Here is a 24568-nt window from a genome sequence, read left to right on the forward strand (position 1 = left end):
CAAATTAAAGGATAAAGTTATTTCACGAAACGAATTTTAGTCTGTACAGTAAAAAAAAAGAATATATTTATCAACCAATGTTCATCAACTTTAGTAAATAATGACTCTATTTACCAAGCGAATTTAAGTCAACTAATATAAAATATCATATTTATGAAACGAATTCTAGTCATCTAATATATAATATACTATATTTTACGAAACGAATTATATTCAATTAATATACTATATTTATGAAACGAATTAAAGTCAACTAAGATATAATACACTATATTTATGAACGAATAACAGTCAACATATATATAATATACTTTATCATGAAACGAATTATAGTCAACTAGTATACAATGTTTATAAAACGAATTATAGTCAACTAATATATTATATTTATAAAACGAATTATAGTCCACAATATATAATATACTCTACTATATTTATGAAACGAATTAAAGTCAATTAATATATAATACACCATATTCATGAAACGAATTATGGTCAAGTAATATAATATACTATATTATGAAACGAATTATAGTCAACAAATATAAAATATACTATATTCATGAAACGAATTATGGTCAACTAATATAATATACTATATTATGAAACGAATTATAGTCAACTAATATATAATATACTATATTATGAAACGAATTATAGTCAACAAATGTATAATATGCTATATTCATGAAACGAATTATAGTCAACTAACATCATATATTATATTCAATTATTACTGTTTTCACACATCCTGTCAGTATAACACCGGTAGTAAATAATGTCTCCAAAATTAGTTTTACTCTGCTACTAAACAAAGACTATTTACAAAACGAATTGTAGTCGGTAGATAACGGAGAGTCAGAATTCAACTACTAATACTTTGTCGGACAAATTTATAATGCCTTGTTTGAAATATCAAATTAGGGTCCACAATTAAGGAAAAAAATTAAACTCAGACTTCTATTTTGAATATTCATTATGTGCTTCCAAATGACAGCTCAATTTTTGAGCTTAGATCAAATAAAATGCTTTTTAAACAACCGTGATTATTTAAATAGATGTTTTTGCATATAAATGGTATTATGGGTCATGCTCACCATCACGTGACGAACAATCCCCCTTTGCTACAAAAGCCTGCAAAAACGTGGATTAATGAAGGTTTTTGTTTTTCCACCTTTTTTCATCTTCGTTATTAGAATGCAATCGACCAACCGCTGATCCAAAGTACACCCTTCATCCGGTGACATTAATAGAAATGTTTATGAACGAAGTTGCTAACAGTATTAATCACATATGGCATCAAACTAAACACTAATATAAAAACAATGCTTCAAATGAACCTTTACTCCAGTAAGCTCACCTACTCACGTTTCTAAAAATAAATCTACAAAATATAGCTTAACCTTTCAAACTCGAAGGAGATGTTTGCAAGTTTGATGCTAAACTGTAATTCGGATTCAAATCGTTCACTTAAACTTAATAAATAACTCAGAATGATCAATGGAGGCATTCACTTCATTTTACGGTCCTTTATGGTTTAAAGTGAATACCTGTTTGTATATTAACCTAATATATTAAACAACACATGTTACAGTACCTCCCAACTGCCTAAATCAGTCTGAAACGTTGAAGTCACAAACTTCAGATGGAGATGTTATCTTGTAACAGAACATGACATTAATGTTTTGATGTGGGTTTGTAGGTCAGTAGCAACTAAGCATCACGTTTATGGCCAATCTGGGGAGTACTACGTCACCTGTACTCAGACAATGTTTAATTGAGGTTACACAGACTGAACGTATAAAGACAATAAGAAAGATCATAAGAATAAGACAAGCATCTTCTCGTCAGGCAAGAAATCTAATGATCCTTCAGTTGTGATTGCACGTGCTAAGAAAATAAATATAGCATTCCGATCTTCTGAAAAAGACTTCGCTTGTGCGTGAATAATCCCTTTCTTCATAGAGGGTCAAGAAATGCGATATAACGTATGAGTTATATTGTAAATTTGTATAGTTTGTGAGCAATAGCACAGACATATGTGTAATCTGTTAGGTATGAATATAATTAACCATTACAGTTTAAGAGGTTCAACGGGAACGTATATGATGTCAGTGTGTATGTGTGGGTGCAAAGCTAAGTAAACAAATTTGTAGCATCACGTACAACAATTTTAGGCGCATGATAAAGTGTGTGCAGTATAAAGCAAGCATATATAGTACAAACTTACATATTTTGTCCCAGTGCCAACATTGTTTCCTTACCACAGAACATCTTTACTAAGTAAATACAGGACGGAGAAGTGGCAGGTAATTATAATAATGAAAAGAGCACATAAATAAGTACGGGATTCGAACCAGTGACTATATAATACAAAGTCCATGGTTTGAATATCCTAGGGTTAACCCTAATCCTGGTCCTCTTTTCCAATTTGAACATTATGTGACTTGTTTAACTCTGTTGCATGTTGAAGTTTGTTTCAACAAACTGAAATGTAAAATGATCAGTTAATAGATGAAAAATTCCATCTCATCTGATTGCGGTATAAAAACTGTACTGGAAAAAGAAAATAGAAACAAACCTTTGAAGATATCGTAACTAATGAAAGGTTGCACAAGCCCCTAGTAGGGAAACCAACAAGGCCCTGTTCGGTATAATGAGAAATGCTTTCACCGGCGTGAACACTTACATCACCGAAGCTGACACAATACATATGGCGTGTGGTTGTGCACCGTAATAATGGATTATTCTATAAGGCTAACGAATTTCTTGCCACGGGCATGTCAAAAGTTACTTTTTATTTGACAGAAATCTGAATTTCATAACACGTTATAACCATCCATATCTTAAAGGTGCGATTACACACTGCCTTAACCATCCATAGCTTAAGGCGCGATCTACATGCCTTAAATATCCATAGCCTTAAAATATCCATAGCTTTAAGCTGCGATCATACACTACTTTAATTATCCATAGCTTAAAGACACACATTGCACGTAAATACACCTACTATATATAACAAGGAGTAATTACCATGCTTCCCAAATCCCCTTTAAATAAACTAGTACATTGTGTTAAAATAGGCAAAGAAGAATATGTAATTTATCCTCAGAAATGACACGGATCAAAATAGAACCGATTGATTTGATAACGAATGCTCTTAACCTTTCCACTTGTCAAGTAATGATGATGCCAATTGTGTGGAAACTGTTGGCAAATTAATTTAGGACATTACTTGCAATTAGGTCTACAAAATATAAAGATAATAAAACCAAAATATTTCATAAAATTGTAAATATATGCACACAGAAATGTTATTAATCTTGTCAAGAGTAAATAATTAATTCCTAACTTCCTAGAGGTCTGTAGAGGTCCATAAGTCCAAGCCTTTTTCCCCCGTTATTTTAAAGTATATTCCAATATTAAATATTTTAACCTTTTATGAGCACATGCGCCCGGAAATAACTTAGCAGCAAGCTCCGTAAACATTGTTAATGAACCACCCCATCAATTTGCTAAGTTTTCGATCACATACTCAGTGTCTATTGTCTAATGCCTGGGACTTCATCTGTGGAGTTTACTCATATTATAGTGTAAAGTAATTATGATGCAGAAATGTTCGTCAATATTATTTTCTATTAAATCTGTTCAAAACGTTCCACTTATATTTGCCAGCATGTTTTTAACTTAAAGTATTTTATTCTAGGAGGTCTAAGTGACAACTAGTTACCGCCTCCAAAGAGGAAAGAGAAAGGAGAGAGAACATTTAACTTTGAGGGACAGCAGAAAATGCAGAGACAGGTTTTGGTAGTTTTATTGGTAATAAGGGATTTCGAGGAATACCGGCCTCAATAAGCATCCAAATAAAAGCATAAAGACTATCAGAAGAACGAAATCAATTACTAAAATGGCGGTTAAATAAAATATTGTCTTCCATAATCTCCAAATATGTTATTATACTAGCATACAAGTCGTTACCTGTACCATTTTACTTTCTTATGGTTAAAGATAACAGAATTTGGACTATAGGAATAGAGTATCCAATGAGCCACCAACTTAACATCGATCTCGTTTTCTTATTAGGGAACTATTAATTGTAATTGAATATGTATAATCTGGAGCCGTTCAAAAGATAAAGACCAATAGCTCCCCCTATTACTGATTAACTTGCAATCAACCATTATCTCGTATTTCGTCATCACACAAGTTTAACTGTACACCAGTAGGTGGTATAACTATATATATAGAGAGGGTTGTAGATAAAATCGACACTGCACAGAAGGTTAACATCACCAGGTGTCAATAACTTCTTTATTGGAGCGGGGGTGGGGTGGGGGGAGGGGGGTTGAGAACCACTTGTTTAGATTTGCTTCTGTTCCGGTTCATAAGAGAGCTTAAACCATTTCTAATTAGTTCCGTGAAGAATCGCTTCATTTGAATTGGTTATCACAACCACATTGTTGGTGGATAACTGGATCATTCTCATATAGGCTAGTGATCACAAAATCTGTGACACATCATACTATTGTTACTAAATTGGCTTACATGACACAATTGTTAAGTCTCGCATGGCAATACAGGGTTTTACATAATCATGAAGTATTAATTAGGTAACCGTAATAGGGCAATTCCCCTCTCCGAATTTCTCCGGCAAATAATGTCAAAACCCGTCCATTGTTTCCAAGTTGTAGGCTTACATTCCAACCAAAACCGCCCACTCTCCACCCACAGAAACAAAACTGGCTTCTTTTGCAAATATAAAGCAGTGAAGTTTGAACAAATATTAATGTTGCAATATTGGATTCTGTAAAATGTGTTAAGTATTAATTAGAAGGTATTGCTCTTTAGTTCACGTTTACGATAATTTTTCGTTTTATGATGTACATGTTGTACATATTATATCATGTATGATATTTTTTAATTGTATGAGCGAAGTTAATATATGCCTACATGTTATAATATTCGGCAGGTTATGTCAGCACTTATTATACCCTTAATTCCCTGCAGCTAGACACGTGAGGTATACATTCTAACAGCCCTAGTTTAAGGCATAAGAAGTATACAACTAGGAACAGTTCATTTGGAAGCCTATAGGCTAGGCTTAGCTTATAATACATAATTCAAAATATCAAAACTGCACAATATTAGCAAAATATAGGAACCAAAATATCTTCTGATATATGTGAGTACATTATAATTGTTAGGAGTAATATTTATTCTGGAATTTCTTTCAATTCACATGAATTCTTCTTATTTCTGTATTTAGCCAGTATAAGAAGCAGATGGTAATATATATATATAATATATATATTATACTGATATGTAAGGGAATCAAGTGCTGGGATCTGCTACTTTAATATAAAAAGTATATACAAAATTAATTTCTTACGAAACCTTTGTAATTTGACGTTTTGGGGCCTGTAGTGTTTGCCAGTGGTATCATCTGAGTATATAATTGATAGATTGATTTATTGATGGATTGATTGAGTCCCAATATTTAATCAGGTTGAGGCCTAGTTGTACACATTTCATTATTTTTATTTATGAATAATATATCACTGCTTGAATTGTTAAACTTTAAGTAATCACAATTGATCAACCATCTAAACAATTGACTATTAGATTACAGTATTACACAAATATAACGTGGACACCAAATACTATAATGAGTATTATCATTAGTATTATTTTATAGTTCGTGAAAGCAAAAATTAAAAACACAATCAAGATCATAATTTGACAGAACTATGAATCTTTACTAAGAGTCTCAGACTTAATCACTTGTCGATCACGAATCCTAGTATTTGAAAATCCAATGAGAAAATCATTTTGGGTACCTCGGTACGAGACACAATAAACTGTGATTATAGAAACCTACCGATGGGGTACACTTTTAAAGATTGACATTAAACTGATATTAATTTAAGATTTAAATAGAAGCTGTTATTACTCCACATAAGAAAGTGTTAAACCTATTGTTTTGATATACTGGTTGGAAAATTGAGTAACGTGTAACTCGTGACAAGACTATATTGCATTTAGTATTTCCAAGATGGCCGACACGGGCGGCTAAGTTACCTACTGTAAACCCCATATGATATCACACAATATATACGTTGAACTTGACCTATAGCAGCAACGGGAATGACAGCGATAGGAGACGCACAGCGTCCAAAAGCTGTCGAAAATACCCACCTGCGTTCAAGGAAAACTTTCCACTAAATATTAAGTAGTAACTGCCAAAATTTCAATACAAATGTTTGGAAGCAATTATCATCCAAATACATGTTAGCAATACAGATAAACTTCGATTTACCAACGTTGGAGAAAGTTAGTAAACGTTGGAGAAACTTAGTAAACACTAGAGAATTTGCAACAACGGTGTAGCCATAGCCCTAGGCAACACGCAGCCTACGTTCCTTAGTATTAAAATATTAGCTGACAATTAATATAGAACTTTACAACTGCAGATTACTTACGTAATAAGACGTCTAATGAGGAACATTGCAAACGTATCATTCAAGGGCACGAAAAGCGTATATTTGTTGTCGAAACTTAGGAGAAAATAATCCAAAATTTGTTTGTTTGTCACTCACCTTCTGTGTTATCATGGCAGTTCTTCATTTCGTTGCCTCCATGTTTAAGAAATTTGTTTAATATTCACATTCAGAAAAACATTTACCTTTCAAAGAATGAGAGTTACTCGATAAAGATCAGCCAGATGTAATAAGATCATCCACTGAATGTCGAAATTTGCGATATTTGGACAAAAGAATAGAAAGATTTGTCAAATCGCAAAGGATTAGTAGAACGTGTGACCACAGACCCACGACTAGTTTTATCATTCTGGGTGATAAAACTATGTTGCAGGGAAAGGAAAAGTAGAGAGCTACCAATTTTGTACCTCTTCCAGATTATTAAGCAAGTGTTTGTATAATTTATGCATATTTGAAATATTTAATTATTCCAATATTAACATTTCAACATGATAACTTTTTTTTTACAATTTTTCTATGTAATATAACTTTTTAACTATGTTCGTCAATCGAAGAACATATTCATCGTAATATATCTTTCTCATATAAACATAGATAACATCAAAGCATTGATCAATTTATTTAAATAATTTTGGTATATAATTACAATTAAGTGGATACTTTACTGTAATTGGAACACATACTCTATACGATACTACATTCATAGGAATATTACTCCCCCCTTCACTCAAAGTTCACTGGTCTAAGGTTTCGATGGGTGCCATTGCCTGCCAACAACCTTATACACCAAACAGTAATAGTTTGCATTGCTACCCTTGAGGACCACAAGAACACCATCGTAACTATAGTTTTAGCATGAGAGGGGGCAGTCAATCCTTCAACGCCTCTACCGTCACGTACAGCCGCCACTCCACCGTACCTTTGTAACCAACCAGAACGTCATAACCAGTAGTGACGTAACCAAAATGTTGCGCTTGTGCGTCTCCCTGTGAAACATGTTGAGAGTAGATAATATTACATAACAATACACATCCATTGCCTCGGGTTATACCAGCCAAAAGTCAGGAAGTATCACTTTCATCGGAAGGCCTCCATTTGCTTTGAGCTCGTAATTGGAATAACACGGCGGTAGTGACCACTCATATCACCAATGTTAGAAAATTGTAAAACTTCACTGGTGGAACGACACTTATGCTTGGTGAGTACTCATTAAGTTGCTTTTAACTAGTTTTAAACTGTAGAACTATATGTAAAGAATATTAAGTTATTAATTTAATTTGTACATAGTGGACCAGGAAGTTACCAAGTTATATCTGCAGAACATCCACAATGGCCCCCTCCTCGTTATTAAAGGAGGCTTAAATGCATCCACTCACGTAAAAATAAACTGGACAATGTTCTAGTATCTATTTTATGTTTATGCAACATTAAATCACCAGACCTTTATTACTGAAATTCTAGCTTACTCAATTAAGGAAATTACTTCTGACATTATTCATTAGTTAAACATCAGCATTCTTTTTTCCTCTACAATTTAATTTTCAATTTGATGCCAATTCATATTTGTTCATGAATTGTAAAGTTTGAGCAAATGCTTGGGCTATTCTTTATCCATGTTGTTTCGCTTTACAATTAATTGTCCAAAATCATTCATTTGATTTGATTAGTATTATCCCATTCTAACTCTGTCTTGATTAAATTAAATCTATAATATTTAATCTTAACTTCTGAATAATTGTCTATTTATTAAAAATATTAAGAAATAGGTGTGTAGTGACCTGGTTTTATGTGTTATACTATTAGTATCAGGTGTTAAATCCTAACACAAAGATGAAATTTACCATCTTATACAGTTGGATGTGATAAGTCACTGTTCAACCATCTCAGTTTGCTCTCTATCAAAGTTTCTATCACATATACAAATTATGGTAAGTTTTAAAATTCCAAAACAAAGTGTGTAGTAGAATGTTAGACATGCTCAGTTAGATGTGAACTGTCTTTGACATCAATATAACTTATGCCTTGTATATTGCATACCTATCCTGTACACTTGACACTGTGTGCGCGTGAAAAATCACCTCAACAAAAGAATTTCGCTTGCACCATCCACTTAAGTATACAAGTCGTTGAAAAGGTCAGCTTTCTGAACCAAATCGGTTATCTGTTCGTATTGTCCTAGGCATTCCATGCGTTTGTCTTTCCAGAAACAAAAAATTAAATCAGTTACATTTGCATTGTAAAGATTGTTCATATATATTTATTCTTATACTGGATAACTGTTTTAAGTCCTTTTAAGTTACCTTTTATGTTTGTCTAAGCAAGTTTTCCCACAAATGATAACAAGTTAACCTAAAAAAATAAAAACGAAAATATTGCTCGGAAGATAACGGTTTATTAATAAAATAAACGTTACAAAAGCTTTCTAACTTTAATATACTTATGTGCAGGCTTTGAAACGAAACACAGGAAAATAATGCAGAATGAAGCGAAGGAAATAACATAAGAGGTTAGCGGTATCTTCTTGTTAATTTAAACTTCTCTTTGTTGTACAGTCGCTAAATAATTTCGAATATCAAAGATATCTTTAAGAAATATCAAAACATAATTACATTGAACAGTTCAAATTTGCAGCTAATTACTATTGAGAAAGATGAAGGTCAATTAATCAAAACCTTAAATAATTTAAACGCAAATGGAACAAGACTTCAGTTTAGCTGGTATATTTACTTATACCTTGAACGATAACGTGTAATATTTAAATTCTGATAAAATAATTAGAATATTGAATATAAATTGTGTGGACAAATATTTACATAAATTGTGATTCGAGTGAATTCGAGCGATAAACCGCCACATAAAACCGCATGGAACGGTTAAATTGGTCACCTATACAATGGTATCTTCGGGGACATGTGACTCGACATGGGATAGTATTGCCAATTATTTGTGATAGCCACAATTTAAGACCTAAACATCCCTTGTAAAACCAACAGTTTATAAGATCAAGAAGCGGCTCTAACCGCTTCTTATATTACAATAAGAGGTACATTATGAATGTGTAGTAAGTTACCTCTGTAAATCTATATCAGTGATATGCTGCTGCATAGACCTTGTACAGTGGTAATAATAACTTTTGTTACTTTGATTCAGCCTTTAGACCTTTCACCAATATTCCTCTCGTCATGGCCTAGATAATTTACATAATCTCTTAAATAACATATCAACCCGCTTTTGAACGTGACGTCACAATCATGATTATTAAAATATGTTGTAAATCAAGGCTGGTCCAATGGCCTGCTTGTATATGTTTTGACTGGGTGGAACTTTGTTAAGTAGGAAACTTTGTGCTATTGACAATACACATACGGACAGACACTGCATGGTGGGACAAATGAAAGTTATATTCTAGTTCTGGATTATATCTCGCAGAAAGTTTCACTTAATTCTTAGTAACTTATACCTCATTCGTGAGTTTTGTTACTTCATCATCTAATTTCAGTCATTTCTTTCTTGGATGGAGATATTTCAAGCTCATCTAAATGTTTAATTTCTATTTTGAGTGAGTATACGAATCTACAGTGATGACATTTATTCGAACTTCTTTGGATTTGAATAAGTCGTTGAGCATTGCGAAGAAACCATTCTGCATTTTTCGTGTTTATTTTTATCAAAGGAATCTGTTTTTGTGTTGTTTTCGTTATTTGTGGCTGCAAAGATCAGTTGTTGGTTGTGTATGACAGCTACACGAATGTTCTTCTGAATTGTAACCAAGCATAACGTAAACTGTTTTAGTATTAGCTCACATCTACCAGTAAGTTCATATTAGATTAAAAGTGTCTACAATAAATATATGCCGCGAAAAAACTGTTAAATTTGTATGATTCATCCGTGTTAAATGGGAAGTGGCAATGTTATAAACTGACTGTTATTGTCTCAATATTGTTAAATCAAAATAAACTTCATTTTAGTTTCTATCAGTAATAATTTGACCAATCATTTTCTTTCAAAACTTCAGCTTTAGGCAATCAAAGTAAGAAAAGATACGAACTATTTATTCCAGAATGTTCCCCATAAAAAAGTAAAAAAGTACTATTATATTCTGCAACCTTAATGATGCTAGAAGGTGACTTGTGTAGTTCACATTGTGTTCCTTATTGGCGAAATTCGAGCGCCATGGAGAAGAAAAAATAATAATGAAAATTAAATAACTAAATCTTATAAAATAACAAAATCTTATAAAATAACGAAATCATATAAAATAACGAAATAACGAAATCATATACCAGGAAATTGAGACAAACAATTATTTCACTTCCCAAACTTCTCAAGTATTTTCATCAAAGTTTGTCAAATCCATTTATACCTTTTGTACCCTTTTGTTCCGAGGTTGGTAAATGCTGCAATCAACCAAAATGGATTCTTAATTTGAAGCTGGGACTCGATAATAGAAAATCGTGACATTTCCGTCGAATTGATACCCGCCGTGTTTAAAAACAACATTTATTTTCATTTGTAACCAGAGCTTTGCGACATTAACAAGCTGAACTCCCTTATGATTTATTGTTCTTTAAAGTTGTCTTTGTTATATATACTTGCAGGTTTCTTCTACACATCACAGGCGAAATAAATATGATAAGTAATAAAACGAACTAACTATCAGAAGACCGGAGGAACAGACAAACTATAGAACAAAGAAATTTGGAGGAGAGACGTTATCGATAAATTAACGGAATGATAGATTGATTAATTTGCCATTTGGCATTGGTTTAGTATGGACGTTACATGTGGTACTGAGGAAAACAGTCACCCTTTGTCACCTAAAGCTAACGCGTTTAGTATCCAATCTCTGATCACTGGACGTCACCATCACCACCATCCTCATCACCAGGGAGCTCCTGCACAACTGGACGCCGCGAGACTCCCTGCCTCTCAGCACTCGGCTACCTGCTTACATCAACCGAAGGCATCCCTTGGAGAATTCCTCAGACCCGGGGAAATAATAGAAGGGGTCGAAGAAAACAGAACCGGAGAGTTTCATTTTGAAGGTCGCTTGGCAGGATTTGAAAAAACCGATTGGGGATACCTGAGAGAATTGGCTGAAGGTTAGTCATTTTTTATACATTTTTTTGTCAGTGTTCTTTCTCCAGAATCAAATGTACGTTGTCATGTAATTCAAATCTTAAAACATAAAAGGCCTAATTACAAATGTATTTATAAATTTCTGCAAACGTAATTATACAAACGGATGGACTTTTCTATTGCATATAATACATTCAATTCATAAATTCGTTTTGAGATCAAATTTGCCTTAAAAAGTTTTACTACCGTACGGAGCGTGACATACATCACGTGACTAGATGACCGAACCTGTTGAATTCAGGGCGACAACTGCAGCGAAGAAAAATAAATAAACTCTCAGCAATTGACAGAAAATGTTGATCTCGTTGATCCAATTTTCGAGATTTCAATTAATTTTTAAGTTATTATTAATTGTAATTAAATGAAGAAACATTTTGCTAACTCTATTTATATATATTTACGTTTTGAAATTATCCTTCTGACGCTCGGTTGTTTTGGAAGCATGAAACTAGTTACGAAACTTGAAAAATACTATTTCTCTAGAAATATGATCAGTTTTTAAGGCTTAATTTGTAGCCGTTCTGTCACTGTACAGTGCAGACATGATTCTGCAGAGTAATAAATAACGAATTTCAGGAGAAAAAAAAACTAATTTTTATAACTATATTTGGAATCACACTAAGCAGCAACAGTAATTGAATAAACCAGGTTTTTATTCCAATTTGATTAACTTTGCATAATTTGTGAAACGGAAGCAACTTCATTAGGAACATTTAAATATCTTAATTTACTGTTAAAGTTTTGTCGAGCCAATAACAAGCGACCCGTTCGAAATAAACCAATATTGTTTCTTTTTAAAATTCATAATGTGATAACCAATCCCTAATTTCTGTTGTTGTCCAGCAGATGTTTGAGTTGATTTTGTAAATTCTCCGACGCTGTTCAATACTCAAATCCTATAACAACGTAGTTATTATTATAAAAACTAGTAAAGTTTCAGAAAATAATGAATCAAAAAGGTCGCAACTTTTAATATTTTCTTTCTTACACATGTGGTTATCATTTTAAATATATATTTGTTAATAGTATTCTCTGTATAACTGTTAAACGCTTTGAAGTGATATTACCGAATTGCTAAATATTGCAATTTGTAAATCATAATAGCTGTAAAAGCACAATTTACAAATGTAGGTCCAGGTGTCTTTATAGTAGGGCACGACTGATGAACCAAAATCGTTGATGGTATTATGATGATACGATATAAAATACATACCTTGGGTATTCGTGATTGAACCGACAGAAAGAGATAACTCACCATGCGTGTAATCAATGTTTGGCAAGACCCCGGTATTCAATAAATCAATCAAAAGTGTTGGAGGAAATTTAACTTACAAATAGACAGGATTACTGTGTAGGAAGTTACGATTTGTGCATGAAATAATAACGAAATTTAGACAAGAACGAATTAATTTGATGACTGACAAGTAATGTAGTTCTCTGCGTTATGCAATTGAGTATATCGCGACTATACATGTATTTTCAAACTTCAGACATGGATGTAGTTGTTACACATTAAGAACTAGACTCCATGTAATAATTTGTTTCGTGTCCGTCCGTGTACCAGGCTCTCCGTGTGAGCTTCGTCTTGGTATGGGATAAATGACACTGATATCTATTCTCCGGGTTGAATTTGCCACAATGTCGTGTAAGCAGACTTGCAGAACAGGTACAACAAAGTGAGGATAAATAGCATTCTCATTGGTATAAGTACAAGGATGAGTATACTATGATCTAAGCGCGCGTACTTTATCTTATACTAGTGTGTACAGTTCTACTAGATTACTAAATATACCCTAGTATCGAGTACAAATCCATGAGGACAATGATCACCAAGTTATGTTCAAAATTATGTAGCTTGCGTAACATGACGCAAAATAGGAAATGGACAACTCCCTAGTTAGTCGGAGTACCCAAATCATTTTTAGCTGCAATGATCCCAAGTTGATTTATTAACACCAAAATTATGTTGCTGCGTAACTAGACGCAAGATGGGAAATGAACAACTCCCTAATTAGTCGGAGTACCCGAATCATTTTAGCTATAATGATCCCCAAGTTAGATTCATTAACACCAAAATTATGTTGCTGCATAACATGACGCAGGGATGGGAAATAAACTGGGACGGATTGAATTTCAGTAAAATTAAATTTCTCAAATATTTTTCGTATTGTGATTGAACATGTAGAACCAGTTCCCTGATATCAACGAGTTCTCTCTCGAGTCCTCATTCTCTCGGGAAGAGTTTCAAATGACTTTTTCCCACACCGTTTCTCCCTAAAACTTTCCTAAACCCTTCGAATGATACACCTTCGTTTTGACTCTTTTTGCAGCATTTTAGATTTGTTTAATTTTCATTCAAAACGTAAAAGAGAATATAGAATAAATTATACTTGATGAAACATTAGACACTATTTTGTAAAAAAGGACAAAGATTTTTGTTCCATCTCATTCAGTAACTGATATTGCTAGTTTGTTAAATGAATACTCATCACGTGCCATTGCTAGTTTGTTAAATGAATACTCATCACGTGATATCGCTAGTTTGTTAAATGATTACTAATCACGTGATAGTGCAGCTCACGTGCATGTCCACACGAACGGGATAAAAACTAAAAACGTTTCTTGTTCATTTTGGTTTGGAAAGTAATTTATGTGTAGGAAGTGCGTTGCAATAAGGGTGAATTCTTCAAATCCAACTCAAACTGCCTTGCATGAAATTCCCCTGCCCCTCCCCCCCCCCGCCTGTACCCTTGAATAATATGATTTGAATGAATAATATCAGCGCATAGGCTATATTTACTGCACTCTTTGCCCTTGGAATTAAACAAAACAAAAAGAAAATGTATCGTTTCCTTTCTTTTCTGACATTTATTTGCAAGTAATTGAAACAATAATTATACAGTGGTTTCAAACTATACCGAAACAATGAAGATGTTCCTCTCTTCGTACAAATAGGAAGAATGTGTTGAGTATTTTAGTATATTTAGAAACAATTCAAGCTTCATTACTTCTTGTAATTTATGCAAATAATGTCAGTTACGGTATCTTATATTATGAATTTGATTGAGAATACCATCTTTCATCCGAAATTCACGACGTATACTTTTCTTCGGGATGCTACCATTTTGACGGAGATAATGAAATCTTGCAGACATGTATAAAAATCTGCTATTTTTTTTTGGACAACTCGGTGTACGATTTACATATAAATAGCAACCAAATCCTTATTTTAGTTCTAAAATAACAGATATTGGGAAAACAGAGAAGCCCGGTGCTCACAACCAACAAACGGTCATTAGCTTAGACAAACTAAAAAAATCACTGTTACCAAAGTGCTTCATGTGGTTACAGAATGTTTTGTGTGATTTATCAATAACCACCGCTGAGTATTTTTTAAGGTCGGAAGTTACCTGTGTGTGACTGTATAAGCACAGCTTGTAACTAATTATGAAAACAAATAGAACAAGAGAAGTGTGATTCTTCTACCTGTGTGTTAGATAACCCCAGGCAGGATTCTATCAAGGTTACAGTATGATACAACAAACCGACCAGCCATGTGCCTGTCTAGGTGTGGGAAACAACAAATATAACAGAACTGATCAAGTATAAGAATCTTAAACAAAGGATTAAATAATGTCAATTCATTCACATTTATTGTTGTTATGTTTCTTTACAACTCCTTGCCCATTTTGTCTTACATAAAGTTCTAACGTTGTTCATCAATACTATCTTACCGGTTTCCAATTTCAAAACATTCTACTTGACATCAATGTTACAACATTGCGCAATTCCGTTAAGTTTGGGAGGATACTTGTTAGTTAGTTTTTTCCTCCACCCTCTCTCGCCCACCCCTCTGGCCCCACTCCTCTCCTTTAAATACCGTTCCATACGGTTCAGGTAATAGTAAACCTGTGATGTACTGCTCTACCCTATATGCGTCGTCTAGCGTGACAAACTTGAAACTATTTGGTTATCCTTATATACATAAAATGGCCATCTTTATTTTAGAAAGTAGGCCTAGGTTTTTCCCTGTTTCCCTTATTGTTCAAGTCTCGATATATTCTCACTTTACATATAGCTCTCACTTTACATGTAGTTCTCACTAATATATATATATATATTATATATATATATATATATATATATATATATATATATATATATATATTTATATATATATTTATATATATATATATATAATTAATATTTGTAATTTAATAAATATGCAAATATATAGAATATGCAAGAATTGTTTGCCTGACTTTATGGGAATGGAGTGTATATATATATATACATATACATATACATATATATATATACACTCCATTCCCATAAAGTCAGGCAAACAATTCTCTCATCCTCTGTATGTCTTAGTTTACTATTTGTTTATAAGAGCACTCATGCCAAAGTGTGAAAATCAAGTTAATGCTACCAGTCGTAAATGTCCGAGTATATTCTCGTAAAATTTAGTCCTCTCGTCACTCACTTATTACGTGTGCTTGCGCATTGAGTTCAAACGAAATGGCTTAACTATTAGCACCGTCCGCGGATTCGTTCACTTTGGTAACATCATACTACGGTAATTTCACGCAATATTTTTCTTTAAAATGTGCGATACCAATCAAATTCCAAACCTAATGAAACCCTGCAGCTACGTGCTTTTAAGCGCAACGTTATTTGGTGTTCTACTAGGTAGTTTTAAAGGAATTGACCACCAACCACAAACAGGATTTTAAATAACGCTATGATAGGACAATGGTCGCCTCAAGCTGCTCAAGAGTGATCGTATATGCTTTGGTCACTCGCCCTCCCTAACCCCCTCTTACCCCACCCCTATAGCGATATAAGTGAATATACAATTCCCCTCACGATGAAGTGGGTGGGGGGAGGAGAGGTGTGTACCACTAGGTAGCTGATCTTGTTTCATTTCTAACAGAACAGCACCTTGTTCCTTTTCTACTAATGTTTCATTCGTGTAACTCACCTGACCACCCCGCTTTGCAATGTTCCGTACATTCTGACACTGTGACGCATTTCTTACTGTCCATTGTCCGATTCGGGTTTTTGTTATTTCTTGAAGTCACCGGAAAAGAAGAGGGCCCCGGGGGTTGGGGGTTGGAGAGAGCGGTCATTTTCCTACCAGTATGTAGTAATAACTACTTTACCACAATCGGTTTCTCTCTTAACAAACCGATACGTGATAATGTTATTTCAGTGTACGAACATTTCCCTAAATTTTAGTTAGATCTTTAAATGAAATAACTAAGATCTTAATGAAATATACTAAATCAAAACTATTCAATTATTGATATTGAACGACAAACATCCACCAAAAGTGAGTTATTTTGCAGCTATAGAGTAACATATGTCTGGGTGCCGCAGTGCCTTTCATATCCAAACCTACAGCCTGTACATTCATGTTAGGATCACTATATCAAACTGTGGACACAATATCTTTCAGTTTTCTTGTTTCAATTAGTTGTGGATCATCAGTATACATCTGGTCCAGGGTAGCTTTAAAACGAGCCCGGAACCCAAATTAGTCACCTTTTTACCGAAAAATATTTTAATCAGAAATTCCGTAGCTGAACAGGGTCGTAAAATAGGAGTGGAAAAATAACTTTCATCCATATACCAAAAACGATTGGCTGTATGTGCGAGGGTTGAATGGGGTGGTCAAGATACAGAGAATGAAAACAGATTTTGGGGGGTTTTGATAGGCGAGCGAGGTCGTTGTATTGGCTTTAGAGAGTAGTGACAGATATACGAGGAACAAAACCTTCCTACCACTTACTAAAAACCTAGCTTTACATTGATTCTATAGAGGAAGGCCGAGTCATAATGCAGAGGTCATACCATGGTCCGCCCGATGATAATGTCTTTTCGCTGCCGCTATTTGTTCTTAGGTTATGTTTCTGGTCGTAACTCAGATGGTTTCCGGGTCGAACTGGTTCCCGATGACAGATGTATAAGGTACTGTTGGTGTCGATTGGTTATCATCACTGCTAATGAGTAGCGTACAAATCCCAACCGTCATAAACACACAATCGTTATATTCAATATTTTGCGTATAAATATACTCAGATCTGTTACATGCGCCATTATATTTTCAGGGATAAAAATAGATTTGGCACTGGATTTGGCATAAGTGGATATCGTTAGCAGCGCTGCAATATGCATTATATTAAAATGTTCTCTCCCCCACTCCCACAGGCACACCGTTTATCGTCGTAACGTCTTGGTTAACTTAAGTTAGACTAACGATGTCTTGTTAAAAAAAAAATTGTATCTCTACTTGTGGATCCCCACCCGTCTCACTAATCGCCCCCCCCCCCCCCCATTACACACACAAACTTTTCATGCCAAACTACTTTGAATGAAAACCATCCAAGTCGTATACTAGTAGTAAGCAGGCGGAATATTCAGAGATACATTCTCTTAACTGGCATTTCTCGTTTTTACAGAATTATTTGGGTTTATTGTATTTAGATAAAATGCGGTCCTGGTCAACTGTGTGCTTGTGTTTTCCTTTATGCGATTTTTCGTACATGTTGTTTCCATTCTGTTTCAACAATCAACATGTTTCGACAGTTGTCATAAATAAACTCTTGAGGTGCAAACGTTGTGGTTTCTTCTTGAATGAGGCTTCTTTCGCCCTTAAGTTCAGGCTCATAACTTCTCTAACCAAAGACTTGTGAGAGTATTAATACTGCTAATCCTCAAGAGATCAGAGGGATTTGACGAAAATGAACCTCAAAGGTACACAAAAAAAGGCAGAAAAGGGTATGTAAACCGACGAAAGTAGGACATTGTTTTACCGCCCAGTGGACACCTAGAAAGCGTTAGTTTATGGGGGTGGGTGGGGGAGGGGTGTTTGCTGACCTATTTCAGTGGCGACCTGATCACCACTATGACTTTCTTCGTGAAAATTAAACTACGCTCTGAGAACAATGTTTGAGAGCAAGCTTATGCGATTGATGTAGCATACCATGTAAATTAAAGGTACTTAAATTTAGTATTTTGGTAAAATTGATGTTTCAGTCTAACACATTTTTCACTGATGGTAATCGCGCGTCGATGAGTCATATGTGGTTGATTAAATTTATAATGAAAAGCAACAAATGAATCGATAGATGAATAAATAAACTTAAAGGGATGCATAAGCCGGAAGAAGAGATACTGTATGTGAGAAATGGATGAAGTTGTTGGTGAAGGCATGTTGTAAAACAATGACATAATTGTCTTGAAACCAAATAAGGTTTGATTAGATCTGTGTCGTGGTTTCAACATTTTTACCGTATTTCTTTTCTTTTTACTGAAAACCTCGAAAGAATTTACTTTCTTTGCCATAAGATGCCAGAAATAGTCATGTTAACAATGGTCCACAAGTATTATATTGAGCAGTATAGAACCCTGCCCCATTCAGAACCGTACCCTGCCCCACTAAGAACCGTACCCTGCCCTCAGCTCCTCCTTAAGCAATACAAAAACGTTCAGCAATCTCACTCAATCGAATTTCTTTCATAGCGGTAAGAGTGTTTGACCCGACACCATCTTGGTTTTAAGCAGTTTTAAGTGTTCACTTTGATAAATCAATGTGACATCTCTGAAATTTAGTAAAAAGAGGATGTTATGTGCATTGGTCGCTACCGATATTTACAAGGCCCCTCCCCGGCCCGGTTTGCTCGAATTCTTATAAGTGTCGAGTCACGTGCGTTTTCTGTGAATCCTCAGTGTATAATATATCTGTGGGGGTTTAGTCATTGTTGCCCAGAGGAATACTTAAGTAATTTACAAATCTGATATAAATTAACATCAGTTCAGTAGTAACTGCTAAAAAATCACGGACAATACTCGTCACTAGGGGTGATAATTGAATTTATGACATGATATCCTCAAAATTTCACACGTGTTCAATTATTGGTGTCGCTCTGATACTTTCCAAAGCTTTTGGGATTGATGCAATAGGGACTCAAAAATGTTTCGAAGTTGGTGAGCGATACTAAATCATTTTCTGAAGATGAAATGGTAAAGATAACTGCACAAAATTTATTGTACAATTCCCTTGAAAAGGAGGTCAGTGTCATGTTGAATTCACCTGACATATGTTAAAATGGTATTTTAGTCAAATGGTCCGTAGTTGAAATGTGTAGTGTTATATAGGTTGAACTTTTGATGCGCACACGCGAAAATCAGTGTTCGTTGTTTGAGCAGGGGGTTGCCGTTTAGAATGGTAACTCCCTGGTTAGAGTCGGAAAATATATAGTGAATGGCTTCAGAGGCGTATCTACTGATGAGGGAGTGGTGGGAGGGAGGGTGGATTGAGAGCAAGGTGGAGGGTAATCTTACCACTCTGTGGACATCCCCGTTTGCTTGATCGTGTCTGTGGCCATAACTGTTACGATTACATGCAAGCAATAATATATAGAAACTTCGCAAAGAAATGTTTAAAAAGTCAATGTCAATTGTTTGTAATTATTATTATTAGTATGATTATTTGTTTTGTCGAGGTTTGATACTATGTTAGCAAATCTTACAAGCTAGGAAGCGACCACTCATATCATGGGATGGAATATTTATTTACTAACTCTGTAAGATTGGTACTGTGATCTTATACACTCTTCACTCATACGTCGTATCTATACAAACTTGACGAGCATAAGCTTTACCATGTTAACACATATCGCTCACTAGCTTGGAGCGAGTAAGTGTATTTCGTCTCCAGCAGGACAAACTACATATTTGTTGGTACAGTTCATATTTTTTTCGTGTTTTATGTGTTGTATTTACTGCTAATTGCACGAATGCGGCAAAATGATTCACAGGGCAGTTCGGGTTACCCAAACAGAGAGATAGATAGGTAATAACAATGACGACATTTTTCACTTCCAGCTGTAATGTCGATCATATAGCTCGGAAAGCCTCGGGAAATGTTTAGCTGCGTGCTTTCACACATACGCGGAGTTCAAATATTGTCAACAAGAATGACAACTATATTAGATCCTTGCGAGAAACTTTTTGCTGGATGTTAGAGGCAAATATCGCTGGCTTGAGTCGATAAGTTGAGGGAAGTGAGTTAAGATGAGTGGCTGGTTGGATGGTTGAAATGTATAAATACTGACATGTTTGGAAAAAATACTATCGGCTTTAGTCATTATCCACAATGAATTAGTATTATATGATAAACCACAATTGTTACTGGCCAAAATAAGGCAACCTATGTCAACACTACGAGACCTCAAACACGTGTAAAATGCCTGCCCAAAAAACACTTCTTGAGTCTCAAATGTTGCTAACATTGTCCTCATTATTTGATGACACATGCGTAATCAATACTGAAGCAACTTTGTCCTCTAGTAAAAAACATCATCGATTTTAAGTAAATTTTAGTCCCGCATCACAGATACATAAATATCAACATAAATAGATGCTATGAAAGGGCGTTTTGCGCATGCGCATATTCCATCTAATCTAGTTAACTTTAAATATTATTATCGTATTGATTAACTGCAGAGGCTCATCACCTGTTTCCTATTTACGACAAGAAATTTCATGAACCTTTTGATGCACATTGAGCAATTATCATTATCCTTGTGATGATTGGAATATGGTTAGGAAAATATTTTAATAACGTTATTATGAAAATAAAGAAATAGGCTCAGCTACTTGAAATCCTCCATACATTTGGTTTCAATATTTTCAATGAAAAAATACTAAAATCCCTTCAGGAAAATTATCTGAAAATTATGCTTAAATATGAAAATATTAGAAAATACTTATTAATAACTTAGTACTTCAATTGATGTGGAAAAAAAAACCTGAAAATATGGTAATGTGCGTTAGTTTGATCATGCAGCTACAATTGCCCCATTGTTTGATTAACTGCGGTCTTAATTTAAGAAATAACTTGTTTCGTCGACACAAAAAAATAACTTGTCAAATTAATATTTAATTAATTCACTTTTATTTTCTAGAAAAGGTTGAATTTCGTAGTGTTATGTTGTTCATTTATCATTATAAGTTGGAAATAAATGCCAATTCTTATTTGCAGAAAACTTGTCAGTTATGTCAGTTATAGAAACACATTATATTATGATATTGTATTAGGATTGAATACAACGATATCATCTTTCGGGACATCAACTGATAATATTACTGCAATAATATTATATAGTTAGGCCTGAACATAAAAATGAAAGTGCTTCGTAAACTTACACAGTTGAAGTCATGTTTTGAAAAAAACAATAATGAAAGGAATCAATAAGATTTAAATGTTCCACAATTCCAGTCAATCTTTTACTTCATGAATTCCAATTGGGACAGGTGGGTGGGTGTATACTATATAGTCTAACAGGTGAGGTTCATCGTGTAATATCAGGTGGGTTTAAATTATAAGACCCCCATCTTCTCTGTATGGCCCTATACTGCATAAAGATGTATCTATTTTCCTTTGAATCGCTCTTTGATTAAATCATAAAAAGCGATTACAAATAAAGCGTAATAAATAACGTTGTGACTGCCCAGGTACATAAAACTTGGCCTAATTCTAAAGCTATGATTTATCTTCGAAATAATCTTAACCTATTTTCAAAAACCAACACAACCCCGACTTGCACTTTAATTCCTCGTTGGATAATTTCTCTTCTTAAATATTTATTTGAAGTCATCTTTCGTCGAGAGGCTTTAACTGCTCCATTGGTTTTACTCTTTTCTTCTTCTTCGGAGAATCGTAAAATCTGCGGTAAAGTATCCCGTGTACTCCGGTTAAGGGATGCCGAGAATGTCCGCTCAAGATCATACACTATGTATCTTCAGTGCAACTAATACTAACTTACATATACAAATTAATAATTAGGTTTTTAGTTCCCAAGAGTGACTGACGGAAATGGATGTATTCTTGTATGTTGGTTATTTAAACGTTCAGGTAAAAAAGAGAGCAGTTATATAGCACGCTATCACTGCTATCACGGTTACGTACAAAATATCTTACTCGGTTACGTACAATGAGCAAACCGTAATGTACAATAGATAAAATGATACAGGCTATATACTTAACAATAGTACGGTGGATACGAACAGTTACGTACAATAAACAAAAGTTTTAAGTACAACTGAACAAAGGTTTTACAATATAACAGTAGTGCACAGGAAACTATCTGAAACGTGAGGGGTGGGGGCGGGGGGGGGGGCAGGAAACCAGTGTAATGTTACTTTGTATACGCGACGTTGGCCTATATCGGATATTGAACTTAATTCCAAATATTGTATGACAAACTTTATACTTTTTGTTTTAATTTAAGAAGTTCCGTGTTTCATATTTGTTATATGTTTGACCAAACTTCCCTATAGTTGAAAAAGGGAAGCTGTAGTATAAATATACTGCCCCTTGTACCTATGCCTATGTCAAACAAACGGTTACCTCCAATTGATATCACGTAGGTTACGTTCAATAAAACAATCGGTTACGTACAAATATAATTAACGGTGAACAGTTACCTACAATAGAACAAACTGTTGTGTACAAATAAGGAATCAAACGTCCACACGATTGGTCTCGTTTGAAACAAGTTGAAGAAGAATATGAAGCCATCAAGTGTAGAAACAGTAGATAAATGCATACAAAAGTAAATATTCCATACCCCTTTTATATTCTTAACTATCATAATTCCGTGTTTAATCTTTTTTTCTTTTTTATTAAACACAGTGCAACCTTTCAACATGAACGGTCCTTACTCGGAAGCTATCAAAGAAACCGCTATAGAACGCCCTCAGTCCTCTGAGTCCAACGACGCGTCACCTATGAGCAGAGACGAAACCGCGACACCGAACACCGGAGGGATATCCGACAACGACAGGAAGGATAACCGCAATAGCGATTCACTAGATGGCGATAGAGATATGCATACACCGTCTCCGAAGAAACCGCGGTTAGAAGACAAACCGATGAGTGGAAAAGTAGCAACTGTCGAGGCAAGACTGGAGATGAAACCGCTCTGGGATGAATTTCATTCTTTGGGTACTGAGATGATTGTTACTAAAGCAGGCAGGTAAGAATGGTTTAAGGATCACACTTGAATGTTTGGTTTATATGACGTGTTCTAATCGATTAAATTAAAGACTTTGCTGGTTTACATGTATTGTTGCTGTATGGGTTTACTCCAGGCTTCTCGTGGTTAAGTATATTCATGTCCTCCATATCTTTGAGAGAAAAGCACTCATATGTTCTACAGAACAGTCTTGTTCATTAATAAACATCCCTCGCCCCCCCCCCCCCTCATTTACACGCATGTGTGTATGTATAATTGTTGCTCCAGACCAAGAGTGAATGGGGAGGGGAGGGGGCCCGTCATTGTCCCTGCCTCTTCGTGGTCCTATTCCATAACCTGGGTTTTTCTTTATTTACGACTTCCTTGCTTTTTCTCGCTATATGCCAAGATTAACGATAAATATTAATCACGCCCCATTTACGCCCAAACTTGGCATTTTGAAGGAAACCCGTAGATCTGCATTAGGTAAACATGAGATTAATCCATTATTGTGACTTCTGTTACGCAACAGATGGCGATGTTTAAATTTAAACATATTTTAGAGGTGGGAGGAGGGGGGGGGGGGTTCTCTCAATTATTTCAAATGCAGCAAATGCAGTTATTTCGCGTGTGCTGACATATAGCTCATATACATAGATGAATATGTACATGGTAAATTGGCTGTATGGCTTACAAATTCTACTTGAACTTACTTTCGTAATAACTGAGTGACTTAGTACTGTATTAAGTTGTCATTTATTACTACTCCCGAATATTGCTTGGAGAGCTTCGTAAACAGTGCCTTTAAATAGAGAACATTCTGGCAAACGGTCACAAATTTCCCACAAGTAGCAGATCTGCTCTTTCACCTATGAAGCATAAATAATTAATTTGATATAATACGTA

At 34.6% G+C, this 24568-nt stretch overlaps 1 protein-coding gene and 1 long non-coding RNA gene across 5 annotated transcripts in view; one reads left to right on the forward strand and one right to left on the reverse strand.

Annotated features, from left to right (window-relative positions):
- Positions 1-6830, reverse strand: part of LOC139981021 (uncharacterized) — a 45294-nt gene extending 38464 nt beyond the window's left edge. The window contains exon 1 of the long non-coding RNA XR_011797764.1: positions 6597-6830. This is a non-coding gene — a long non-coding RNA (uncharacterized lncRNA). The remainder of the gene's footprint in view (positions 1-6596) is intronic.
- A 463-nt stretch (positions 6831-7293) lies between these two features.
- LOC139981019 (uncharacterized) overlaps positions 7294-24568 on the forward strand; it is a 38841-nt gene continuing 21566 nt past the window's right edge. For 2 of the 4 annotated variants that reach the window (XM_071993121.1, XM_071993124.1), the window contains exons 1-3: positions 7294-7695; positions 11096-11599; positions 23341-23683. In XM_071993121.1, the coding sequence (XP_071849222.1) occupies positions 11269-11599; positions 23341-23683 (674 nt within the window). In that variant the 5' untranslated portion in view covers positions 7294-7695; positions 11096-11268. Of the gene's footprint in view, positions 7696-9784; positions 10057-10101; positions 10309-11095; positions 11600-23340; positions 23684-24568 lie in introns of those variants that run through there. The other 2 variants (XM_071993122.1, XM_071993123.1) reach the window with 2 other exon arrangements.

Source organism: Apostichopus japonicus, chromosome 15 (assembly GCF_037975245.1).
Source record: "Apostichopus japonicus isolate 1M-3 chromosome 15, ASM3797524v1, whole genome shotgun sequence".
NCBI classification, from domain to species: Eukaryota; Metazoa; Echinodermata; class Holothuroidea; order Aspidochirotida; family Stichopodidae; genus Apostichopus; species Apostichopus japonicus.